Source organism: Rhododendron vialii, chromosome 11a (assembly GCF_030253575.1).
Source record: "Rhododendron vialii isolate Sample 1 chromosome 11a, ASM3025357v1".
In the NCBI taxonomy this organism is placed as follows: domain Eukaryota; kingdom Viridiplantae; phylum Streptophyta; class Magnoliopsida; order Ericales; family Ericaceae; genus Rhododendron; species Rhododendron vialii.
Genome location: NC_080567.1, coordinates 17008704 through 17021965, shown reverse-complemented (window position 1 = coordinate 17021965; position 13262 = coordinate 17008704). Strand labels below are relative to the sequence as shown.

The following is a 13262-nucleotide window of genomic DNA, read 5'->3' as shown; positions in this document are numbered from 1 at the left end:
CCTAGGCCGCCACTAAACCGCCACTCGACCACTCTTCGATCCATAAAGTAGTAGTAGTAATAGTCAAGTAGAAGTTTCGAGAGAAACCTTTCTCTTTCGAAGCTACCGGAGACCACCGTAGGAAGTTACTCCGTCCGACCACCGACGTACTTTCCGTAGCCGACTAACCTTCCGTAGCCAACTACCGCCTAGAAGAACTGTAAGGAAATCCTTACTTACTTCCCATTTACTTACTCCCTATTTATTTACTTACTCAAGTATAAAGTAGGTTATCTTTATTTACGTACTTATCGTTTGTTTAAAAGTATTCGTATTTGATCTTTAAGATAGTTATGAGTATGCGTATATGGGTTGCTTGTATTACTTGTGGTATGTGATAAAGCATAAGTGATTTCACTCCAAAGACGTCCGTTCATGTGGCGTTGTGCTTTGAATAAAGCATAAGTGATACACTCCAAGGACGTCCGTACATGTGGCGTTATGCTATAAGTAGTAATTGAGCGTGATGAGTAATATAGAATTGGATGATCTTGTTAGGATGATTCTTGCTTACGTTTGTCCTACCGCGGAGTCTTTGTATGTAAACGAGACACGAGAACCAAGAAAGTAGAAACATGACACCTAGGGTGTGATTTAAGGAAATGTTTTCCGAGGAAGGAAATATTTTGAAACTACATAATGACCAATTTTGGGAGGCATTATGTGAGTCGTGTGCGTGTGTAAAAGAAACATTTGAAAAGGGTGAACTGTTTTGAAAACCGCAATGTGGCCGAACGTGGTAGCCCATTGTGTGTATGGAAACCCACGATGCGGCCGGACGTGGTAGCCCATCGTGTGGATTGTGAAAACCGCAACATGGCCGGACTTGGTAGCCCGTTGTGTGTATGAAAACTCGTAATGTGGCCGGACTTGGTAGCCCATTGCGTGGATTGTGAAAACCACAATGTGGCCGGACTTGGTAGCCCATTGTGAAGATTGCCAATGCGGCCGGACGTGGTAGCCTCATTGGTAATATGGCTTGGTTATCCGCGGAGAGGAGCCAATGCAAGTTTTGTGTGCCAATGGGAACCCGGGACGGCGGAACCATTGTGAGGATACTCGGGAGTCCGGAACGGTGGAACCGAGGTTGGGTGTGTAGCTTGGTTATCCGCGGTACGGAGCCAATGCAAATATTTTTGTGTGCCAATGGGAACCCGGGACGGCGGAACCATTGTGAGGATACTCGGGAGTCCGGAACGGCGGAACCGAGGTTGGGTGTGTAGCTTGCTTATCCGCGGTACGGAGCCAATGCAAATGATTTTGTAAATTGTGTGTGTTAAACAAATGGTTTTTGAAAGATTGTTTTGTAAATGAAAATGTTGACACGGTCTACAATGAGTCGCGTAGGAGAAACACGAAACTCTTGGACACCAACGATAGTTGATTAACGAATGTGGATGTGTCATTGTTAACTGCGTATATATGTATCATGTGGAAATCGATGTGTTATTCCTTTGTTTATAAGTATGGGTTAGCGGGTATGGGATTACTCTGCTGAGCTTTGTAGCTCACGGTGTTGCCTTTTTGGTGACCCTGACATATTATATGGGTGGCGACGCCGGTATAATGTGTCAGATTTTGTAGATAATCAGGGTAAGCAGATCACCGTGGAGACTTTTGGAGCTGAGGAGCTGGCTAGGATGGAGAAGAAGGAGGAGCTGTAGTTAGGAACCTTAGAACCCCCTTCACTTGTGTAAATATTGAACTCTTGTGAGAGTATTTGTTGTAAGAAGAGCCAGACTCTATTTTGAGGTTATCAATAAATTGTGACTCTATTTTGAGGTTTTTAATGAAATTGTCTTTTTAACGTACCCAAAATTCGGGGCGTTACAAGTATACTCTTCAGAAATGATACATTCCTACTTTGATAGCCCTTGATAGCCAATAGATAGCCTTTGATAGAACGTACCTGTTTTCAAACATTTGACATACAATATGCACAATGTATTCTAATGCTTTAAACTGAAATGACTATGTAGGAAAAGGGAAGGGCGGTGCCTAGAAGGAAAAGCGCACGGGACCCTCCACAGAAGAAGATGGCAACAAAGGCCCCTGCACCTCCGGCCACCACACAACGGCAAACAAGAAGCACATGCTAGACAGTCGGAGACCTGCGGGCGGCCAAGGAAGCTATGGCACGGGCAGAATGGCAATACCACATCAAGATGCGCGAGAAGCCAACGCAAGATGAGCCGGTTCGCAAGAAATGACTAATTCTGCCTGAGATATCTGAGGAAGAGAGCGAGGAAGAAGAAGAAAGAGAAGGAAAAGAAGAGGAGGGAGAGAGAGAGGAGCAGTCGAACGAGGAGCGCTCTTCTACTAGCAACGGCTCTGAAGACTCCGTCGACGATCCAGGGTACAAGAAAGACCCTAGAGAGGATGAAGACGACGACGAATGGCTCGCAGAGTGCTGAGGGCTACCATTGAGCGTCCTTTACTTTATGCATTTTGACTTTTGCTTTCGGGCCTGCGTGCCCAAGTAGATAGCTTGATAGAGGACGAATGTGCCCTTTTGACATTAGCACCTGGCCTGCGTGCCCTTTTGACTTGAGGGAGGATGTGCCTTAGTTGACGTGATGCTTTTGATTGGCTAAAGTGTCGTACATACAACAACTTTCTCTATTTTGACATGGATAGATCATGGTAGCTATAAAATTTGCATTTTGACGGTTTATTTACTCTTGTAATGTTTAAAAAGAGAACAAACACTCACCGCTAATACCAAACTTGTATTGACAACGCACTGAGACTGTTCACAGACACAAGTGTATGTACTGGAGTGACTAGCTCGAATGAAAAACTGAAATAAACCCTAGGATACGACTAGGATACGAGGATGCGGGAAATATAATGAAATTTTGGGCATTAATGAGCCAAAATCCAAAATATTCCACTCTAGACAAAACTGACACTTCTAAAAGGTCACATACGCATAACATGACCTATACGACTCGACGGAACTAAGAAAATTGTCCCAGAACAAGACTTAGACCAAAAAGTGCTAAAAATGTCGCAAAAATGGACAAAAGACACAAAGTGTGACTCAATTATGTCCCAGACTGAAATGGACACCTCCGTACAGTCACATTAGGTCCATATGACCTGTACGGCATGATAGAACTTGGCGAAAACCCTCAGAATGAAATTTGACCTCCCGAAACCTCAATCTAAACTTGAAACGAGCCTCCGAAGGTCCAAAATCTTCGTTAAGCGCAATATTTGAATCCGATGCTTGGATACAGTCACATATGCCTATGATGACTTGCTAGAATCATCAAAAGTGCCAAAAGACCTTTGGAACCAAAAATGCCAAAATCAGATCAGTAGCTGCTGCAAACTGTAGATCTGCACATTGCATACGCACGCGATGGACTGGGTTGCACGCGATGGAGATACCCTCGCGCGCAGAAATGAGACAGTCGTGTGACATTCATTCACTGCTAGGCTGCCTTTGTTTGACCAGATCACTCCATTAAGGCACAAGAAGCCTTGTCATCCCACCAAACGGACTGCAGACTGTCTTGAAGCTGTAGGGGAGGGTGTCCTTGCATTGCAAGGTGGTAGGACACCTATGCCTTGAACTTATCTTCCGGCACAAGAACCAAGGACGATATTTTTGATATTTTGCCTATAAAAGAGAGGTACTAACAACATTATAGGGTATACCCTTCCCTTTTAATCACAAAACACCTTCCATCCTTCTCAATGGAAAGCCCATTGCCCGCTTTGATTGACCCTTGGCTCACAAGGTTTGAAACCAATTGGACGAGCCCTCGGTCACGAGGACTAGCCTCCATCCGTGATCTCCGATAGGTGGGGCCACGTCCCGAGCTCCTCGAAGCTGCTATGATACACTGGGATCCAATCATGCACGTCTTTCGGTATTATGACGACGAACTATGTCCCACAGTGGAGGAGTTTCAAACCTATCTCCAAGGTTTCGTGAATTCCCACATACTTGCTGTCCCACGGGTCCAAGAGAACATGAGTCATCTGCTGCGGATGACACTAAACATTTCAAAAGAGCTGGCGGCCAGTATCATTCACGACAGCGAATTGGACATTGCGCGCCTGATTGAGCTGTATGGCCCAGACGGGATTTTAGAAAACCATGTCGAGCAGGCACATGGACGTTTCGCCTTTTCAATCTGCGCCCTAGCTGCGTATATGCTAATTCTTGCTGACGAAAAAGTCAGTCCTAGCTTAGTGAGCATAGCATCATAGATGGGAGCTCGAAAGAACATCATTCCCACAGTCCTGGCTGAAACTATAATAGGTTTAGATTTGTTCAAAAAACGGCCAGACCAACACATTCAGCGGTAGCCCGCGCTTGCTCCAGGTAAACTCTCACTCAGCTCACTTTTTTCACTCAGGCTTTATCTGGCTTCTTACTTGTTTTTACACTCATGTAGCTTTGGCTGTCGGACAAAGTGCGTTTGCTCGAGGCACCTCAGGTAGGTTTCGATCACTTTCCTAGGCACATGCTTGAAAGATCTCCGTTGTACCCTGAGAGGGGAATGCTTGAGTGGTATGCCTTCCTGCATGACCTACAGTCTGATGACTTTGTCTGGAGATGCCCCTGGCTGAACATGCCGGAGATGGCCATCAATTCCGCAGGTCTTGAGAGAATGGTAATTGCCGGTTTAGCGAACTTTACCTTTTACATCCCGGGGCGTATACTTTGTCAGCTAGGTATAAGCCAAGGTTTGCACAAAGCTGGAACTAAGAACTTCCAACTGCCCAATTTCGATGTTCAGACGCTGTGAGATTACTGAAGGAGCTGGAGTAGCAGGGTACTCTTGAGTCCTAACCCGAGTTTCATGGACTGGCTGGACAGTCTTTACGTGATGTGGCTTCGATCGAAAATAGAAGCAAGACCCGGAGGCTACTACTGAATCCTGAGGAGAGCTCCACTTGTATTGAGAATAAACTCGAGAGCCGTTGGGTGGTTCAAGCATTTTCTTCGCCCTTATTGTTTGCTTTGAATTTTGTTGTATGGCCTTTAAGCTTGGCATGCTCAATAAGAGAACATCCCATTTAGCGCTAAATTGCAGAATCAACACTTCGACACAGTCATAAATACCTGTAACAACCTGCTGGAATTGCAAAAAGTCCAAAATCTGTCTTCCTGGCAGGGAAAAGGGCTAACCCACGCGCGACGAAGTGATCCAGGTGTGCGTGTTTCACTCACGCGTGCGTGAATACCACACAGGCGCGCGCTAGTAAATACCTATCACAGCTGCCAATTTTGACTCATTCAGAGGTTGAAAGGTTGCAGGCCTTGTTATCACCCTTGGCCGTCCAAGATATCTCTAAGACATCACAGAGGTGTGCCCTTGTGTTGAAGGGATGGAGGGCACCTTGCTTGGATATTTCTCCTGGAAAAAAGAGGGATATTTCTCATCCTTTTCCTATAAAAGACAAAAGCCTTTGTGAATGCAAGATATTCCACCAGATGGAAAGCTTCACATATCAATGGAAAATCCTCTTCCAACTCTCATCGACCCCTGGCTAGAGGCATTCGTCGCGGGCGACTGGTTATCCTTCCGGACCCACGGCCTAGCCGTTTTCCGTTTTCTTCGAAGCGTAAGGCTTTGTCCCGAAATCCTATGGGCCGTACTACGGTTCTAGGATCCAGATGTCCATGTATTCAGATTCAGGGACGACGAGCCGTGCCCTTCCGTGGAGGAATTCCAGGCGTATCTCCAAGGCTTTGCTTCCAGCGTGATTGTCGTACTGCCGTACAGAAAAAGTATGCCAAAGGTTTTGAAAACCAGCCTAAACATCTCAGGAGGAGCAGCAGAAAGCATGTTGAGCAGCGACCCAATCAATGTGATGCACCTAATGGAGTGGTACCGGCCCGAAGGCAACACAGGAGATACCGCTGCATAGGCCAAGCGCCGATTTGCTCTGTCGATCTGCGTGTTAGCCGCGTATCTGCTTATATCACTAGACGGGCGGGTTAATCCTTCACTGGTGAGTGTCGCCGCTCAAATGGGCGCACGGAGGAATGTGGTGCCACTGGTTCTCGCGAAAACACTCATAGGTTTGGACTTGGTTTCTACTAGCCAAACAAACATATTCAGTGGTAGTCCACTCCTATTGCAGGTAAACTCTCACTCAGCTCACCTTTTTTCGGCTTTCACACATTCTGTTTTTACCTCAACTCTCAGCTAAGGCTATATAGGACTAATAGGAGCTACCCACTTGTTTTTCCGTTCAAGTTTTATATGGCTCCTTACTTGTCTTTTCGCTCATGTAGCTATGGCTGTCAGACAAACTCGGACTAATTGCGGCTTCTGAGGTGATCTGGCCTCATCTGTTGAGCCGGATGCATCAACGGGGATTGATTTATCCAGAGATGTCTGAGGAAGCATGGTTCCAGTTCATGACGGAAGTGTCACCAAACGAAATCAACTGAAGACACACAGCTTTGAATATCCCAAACATGGCTACAAACTCTGCGGGCTTCGAGAGAATGGTGATTGCCGGGCTGTCCAGTTTTACATTCTACATCCTAGGCTGTATCCTTCGTCAACTAGGCATGAGTCAAGGACCGAACCGAGCCGGGGTTGAAAATTTCCACATTTCGGCATTCACCGCCCAAAACTTGACCGGATATGAACACAACTGGGGTCTGAGGCAACTTCGTGGAGCAGATCCAACTTTCAACACAGGACTCAAGCATCGCTATAGAGCATGGCTACGGAAAGAAGTTGCAAGGAGACAAAACATAGGTTGACTCCTGACAAAAACTCCAATGATCTAGAATAAACTGTAAGCCTATTAAGGCCGCTAGCTTTTCATTCTATTTTTAGGCTTAACTGTTTTGAAGACTTGCTCAGCCTTTGTAATAGAAATAGTAGTTTGAATAAAATTGAAAGATTAAGGACTTTCCCCTTTTGATTCAAGTGTTGAATGTCACGCCGCTTTGAAATAGAGATACACCCTGGAGCAGGAAACCATGGATCAAGTTGATTGAATGTGACCGAATCTCACGGAGAGATTGCCTACGTATCCCTTTTCAAGGAATCAGGTCAAAACATAGTTCAGGCTAAGGTTCACTCATACTATATTTTAGCTCTCCTTTTAGGCTCTAATTTTTGCCTAGAACTGCCTTCTCAGGTATTCAGTCTAGCAAGCTTTGATTGATTGCCTATTTATTTTTGCTGAGGCTACCTTCTTAGGTTTTCAGTCTAGCAGACTTGCTCTAATTTTTGCTTGGAACCGCCCAACCTTGTGGTTTTCGTCCCAACGAGCTTCTCTCAGCAATAGTAACGTTTAAGTTTATCCAGGTTGACTAGAGTGCTGAACTCGTTGTCGTCGAGGTCTATGAGCTGAGCCACTCCACCCGAGAGGATGGTCTTGATAATGTAATGTCCTGAACGCTTTGGACGGAACTTTCCTCGAAGATCGAAGATTGGGCCCGGATTTCCTTTGTAACAATATTTCCTTCGACTAAGCCTCGAGACTTCACCTTCTTGTTGAAAGCCCGAGCAATTCTTCGCTAATACCCCCTGAACATGATACAAGCCACGTAGCCTCCTCTCATTAAAGAGCATAAGTTCAACAAATCTTCCACTGAGCCATTCGGATTCCGTGAGTCCACATTCTGTAACGATCCTCAATGATGGTACTTCAAGCTCAATGGGGAGTACCGCTTCCATCCCGTAAACTAGGGAAAAGGGGGTTGCCCCTGTTGATGTTCGAATTGACGTTCGATACCCCCAAAGAGCTAGAGGTAGTTGTTCATGCCAGTCCCTGGCGGATTCTGCAGACATCTTGTTGATCGTCTCGACATTCTTACTCGCTGCTTCAACTGCACCATTCATCTGAGGACGATAGGTTGTTGAATGATGGATCTGGATGTTGAACTCTTTGAAGAGCTCCAAAACCCTGCCTTTGAAATGAGACCCATTGTCTGACACAAACGCCTATGGGACACCGTATCGATAGATAATGTTCTTCCTGATAAACTGAGCAACTTGGACCGCAATTAAGGTTTTATAAGACTCAGCTTCCATCCACTTGGTAAAGTAGTCTATCGCCACTAAAATGAACCGATGACCATTCAAAGCAGACGGTCTGATCATGTCAATAATGTCGATGCCCCATACGTAGAAAGGCCAAGGCGATGTCATGCCAAACAAATTGGAAGGAGGGGCGTGCATAAGATTGGCATGGATCTGGCACTTGTGACAACGGCGCACATAATCCACACACTGTGATTCCATAGTGGACCAAAAATACCCCTGCCGTAGAATTTTCCTAGCAAGCATGACACCACTCATGCGAGGGCCACAGATTCCCTCATAAATCTCTTTCATTATTCTGGTAGCCTCAGCACCATTGACGCAGAGTTTGTGCATTCCACAATGTGACCTCCTGTACAGCTTCCCTCCACAAATGATGTATTGAGCCACCAACCTTCGCAATGCAATTTGATCCTTCTTTGTGGCCTCAGTCGGATACATCCCACTCTCTACAAAGTTCCATATATCATGATACCAAGGTAGGCCATCATCGATGGCGTTGACATACTGATATGCAGGGAAGTCCCGCTGTTCGATCAGGATTGGACGAAGCTTAACACCCAAAGGAAGCTCGACCATGGAAGCCAAAGTTGCCAAGGCATTAGCGAATTGATTTTTCAAACAGGGAATGTGAGTAAAGGACACCTTGTTAAAACGAGGAATAAAATCTTCCAAGTCTTGATGATAAGGTTTCAGCTTTTCTCACGAACTTTCCAGTCCCCATTGGCTTGAGATACAACAAGATTAGAATCGCCAATGACCTCGAGCTTTTCAACGCCGAGAGTAAGAGCAGCTTCCATGCCAACAATACAGACCTCGTACTCAGCTTGGTTATTTGTGACATCGAAATTGAGTTTGAATGCAAGCGGAATATGAGAGCCATCAGGCGTAATCAATAATACTCCAATCCCATACCTTATAAGTGCCAAAATATAAATATTTTGGCCCTCCAATCTACATTTATTAGTCTTTTATATTTCTTAACTGATTTTTATTATGTGTTTTTATATTTATAGGTTGCTCGAGCCCGTTGTCCGAGATTTTGGATTAAAAAAAAGATTTTAAAGAAGTTTGGGGTTAAAATGCAAAATGATTCAAAATTGAAATGTTGATTTATTATTTCATGAAATCTAAAGGGCTTTTGTGTGATTAAGGTGTTCAAGCCTTTTATAAGCAATTTAACCTACTGACTTTTGGGGGTCTGGCGTGAAAAAAAAGAAAAAAAAGCTGTCGTGGAACAGAGAAAACGGACGGGGCTGGCCGTGGAAAAAGAAAAAGAAAGTTGCGGCATAAATTGTTTAGTACGTATTTTCTTTTCCTTTCAAGTTTTGAAACTTTGTTTAATTACTCGCATTTCGATAACTCGTTTTAATTCGTGTTCTTATTAAAAGTAGTTCGTTTATTTTTGTTTGGTTTGGATCTCTTATTTATTTTTCGTATCGAGTAATAGAAGCATGTTTCAAACTAGGGTTTCTTCTGTTTCTTGTGCAATGATTAGTGAGTAGTTGTTTGGGTAGGGTCGCGGGGTAATTAGCACACCGTGGCCAGTCCGGGTACTGCTTCTATTTTCAAACAATAAAAATGATAATTTTAGATTGGAAAAATACTTCCCCCAGAAGAATCCGGACATTGTCGGAGCCCATGTGAACGGGAGAATAGGGGTCCAAAACTCATTCTCCGCTGCGGATGGGTGAACGGCAACCATAGGATCTCGCATCTTGCAGGGTATCTTTTCTCACTAAAATCGAACGTTTTAAGAACACCGATTGGAGCAGATTAATCCGGACTGCTTGCGTGAGCTATGAACCCTACGACCATGCCTTCCTTTTAATTATTTGAAAAGTACAATCAATTTCATAGGTTTTAGTTAATCCCAATCAAATTACAAGGGGTGGCTACCTAAGAGCCCGTTAAATTAGTTAAGCCCGAGTTTTTAGTCAGCACACATTACCGTCTCTGTGGATTCGACTCCGAACTTACCGGATATTGTGCTACGTCGGTCTCCGCCCTACGCTTGGGGCAACCCATTATTTTAGGTCTATGAAATCGTCAAGCAATACCCTTTCTGGTTGGCTGCCCCATCAAAGTAGAGAGTCCACACATCTTCAACGACCGTTAGCACCTCCTCATCCGGAAACACAAAATCAGAATCCTCCGGCCCATCAACAGGATGATCCGCTAAAAACTCCGCAACAGCATGTCCTTTGACGGACTTCCTCGTGACATACTCGAGATCGAATTCTACCAGTAAGAGCAACCAACGTGCTAATTTACCAGTAAGCGCAGGTTTCTCAAACAGATACTTGAGAGGATCCATTCGAGAAATCAGCTTCACTGGGTAAGCCAGCATGTAGTGTCTTAGCTTTTTGGAAGCCCAAACAAGAGCCCAACACATCTTCTCCAGAGCGGTGTAGCGTTCTTCGCATCCGACCATCTTCTTGCTTCAGTAGTAGATGGCCTTTTCGACACCCATATCCCCTTCTTAAGCCAGCAAACATCCCATAGATGAAGGGTTCACAGACAAGTACAGAATCAAAAGCTTTCCCGACGCTAGCGGCATCAAAATCGGAGGGTTCTGCAGGTAGTTCTGAATAGACGTAAAGGCCGCTTGACACTTGTCTGTCCATACAAACGGGGTGTCTTTCTTGAGTAGAAGAAATATCGGCTGGCAAGTTAAGGTCAACTTGGCGATGAATCGGCTAATGAACTGAACCTTCCCCAAAAAACTCCGCACTCCCTTTTCAGACTCCGGTGGCTTCAGCTCAAGCACTGCCTTGATTTTAGATGGATCGACCTCAATTCCACGAGAAGTAATCATGAAACCAAGCATATTTCCTGCTATGACCCCGAAGGTGCATTTCTGTGGATTGAGGCGCATGCAAAACTTGCGGAGCCTCTCGAAGAACTTCTTAAGCACAGGAATGTGGCCTTCTCGAGTTTTGGACTTGGCAATCATGTCATCCACATAAACCTCCACCTCTTTATGCATCATGTCGTGCAAGATAGTTGTTGCAGCCCGCTGATAAGTAGGACCGACATTCTTTAAACTAAACGGCATGACCAAGTAGCAGTAAGTGCCCCACTCAATGATGAATGTGGTTTTTTCACGGTCCTCGGGTGCCATATGAATCTGATTATAGCCCGAGAAGTCGTCCATGAACGAGAGCAAAGCATGCCCCGCTGTATTATCCACAAGCACATCGATGTGTGGCAAGGGAAAGTTGTCTTTGGGGCTTGCTCTGTTCAAGTCCCTGAAATCAACACAAACTCGAATCTGTCCATTCTTTTTGGGAACGGGAACAATGTTGGCCACCCAGGTTGGGTATTGAGAGACCATGAGAAAACCTGTGTCAATCTGCTTGGTGACCTCTTCCTTGATTTTCTGCACCCAATCCGGCCTCATCCGCCTGAGCTTCTGTTTCACAGGTTTCGCATCCGACAGTAAGGGGATACGATGCTCCACAATCTCCGGGTCGATCCCTGGCATGTCCTAGTGTGACCATGCAAAGACATCGCTGAACTCAATGAGCAGCTCTTTGAAATCACGATGCTCCTCTGTTGAAAGTGTGGAGCCCACCTGAACCATCCGAGGATCGTTCTCATCTTTTAAGTTTATAGAAACTACTTCTTCTTTTAATGGTTGAGCATGTCTTTCATCTTCCCTTTTGATGAAGGCACGGATTTCCTTAGGAATTTCCCCATCGAAATCTATCCCTTCATCGTCGGGGTCAACACAGTTTATATAAAGATCATTGAAGTAGTCAGAAGATGATTCTTTCATTTCACAAAACCCGTCAGGGTTGCCAAGTACAAGAGAATCAAATCAAAATAAAAGCTATGACATGGAGGGCCAAGAGGCATGAACTCCGACTTAGAGCTAGACTTTGATGACTCTACAGACTCTGTGTCAGACTCAGACTCAGAGGAGTCATCAATGCAAGTTAGGCGCGGTTTGAAAATGCAATTTTTAAGGCTGCCCTTGGCTTCCACGATGAGAGAGGTGGTATCCTCGAGGGCGTCGGGCCCGAGCATGAGCACTTCGGCCTTTTCAGCTTTCCTAGCCAAACCCACTTGAGAGAATTCATGGAACAGCATCTCCAAGCTCCCCTGATCAAATGATCCCAGCCAATCAGTCTTCACCTTAACCTGACTAAGCTTCCTCTTGTGTTCCGCTTTTGCTGGCTCTTCATCGCTGCCTGACCAGGTGTCATCAGCGAACACTTCAAAACTGGGCAATAGCTCCCCAGTCTCCAGATTGACGAACATCTCAGGTTGTCCCGTGTAAGCGACATTCCCCATTTCACGGACAAAGTAGCTATCGGGATCACCATAGAGGGTTCGAGGTTTTTTCCTGTACATTCCCTTTTACTTGGCATCTTTAGCAGAGGCAAAGTACCCCAAACCAAAGCGGCCCTCGCATGAAGGAAAAGTAGGGAACTCCGAGACCCTTTGTTGGTGAATCCTTAAACCCAGGCCAGGCAGATAGGACATCCTTCTCATAATGTCCAATGCGATAGAGCTTATGATGAAGTCCTCATCCACTTTGATGGCCAAAACGGAGCCGGAAGTGTCAAATGAGAAACCTCCGAGATCAACATCCTCTTCGCCATGCATAATTCCCAGAATAGGAGTTCTGTCCTCCTTGAGCAGGCGAATCCCCAAGTCCCCGCAAATAGTCAGAGTGCCGGGTAGGAAGTCCAAGCATGACTTTTTTATGGAGGGTAGATGGCATAGCCATGATGTCCAATCGATGGAGCCATGGCCTGCCCAGCAGCAGATTGAAAGTTGCAGGTATATGGACGACATGGAACTCAACGTCCATTTTGAAGCCCTCAGCATCGAGCTTGAGCATCAGAGTGCCCTCGACCACACGACGCGTGCTATCGTATGCCTTAACAGCCAGATTTGAAGGCAAAAAGTCCTTAGCCAGTCCCAGAAGATAAGCCACCCTCATACGGCAAATGTTGATCGCTGAGCCGTTATCGATGAGGACGGTAGGAACCCAGAGTCCTCGGCATTTGACAGTAATGTGCAAAGGGCAGTGTTGATCGACCTCTTTAACAAGCAGGTCCTTATCAGTGAAGACGACAGTCTGCTTAGAGGTAGGAGGGAGGATAAGAGATACCATCGCCTCAGGGGTGACATCAGTTGGGACCTCCAAACAAGATAGAGTGTGGCATAGTTTCTGAC

The 13262-nt window shown here is 45.5% G+C and overlaps 1 protein-coding gene across 1 annotated transcript; it reads right to left on the bottom strand.

Annotated features, from left to right (window-relative positions):
• Positions 1–8764: 8764 nt before the first annotated feature.
• LOC131306932 (uncharacterized) lies at positions 8765–11559 on the bottom strand. Its single transcript, XM_058333363.1, has 4 exons — positions 10820–11559; positions 10466–10691; positions 10133–10374; positions 8765–8987 (listed from the first exon to the last, which is right to left on the bottom strand). The coding sequence occupies exons 1-4, from the start codon at positions 11557–11559 to the stop codon at positions 8765–8767; spliced, it is 1431 nt and encodes a 476-aa protein (XP_058189346.1).
• Positions 11560–13262: the final 1703 nt, after the last annotated feature.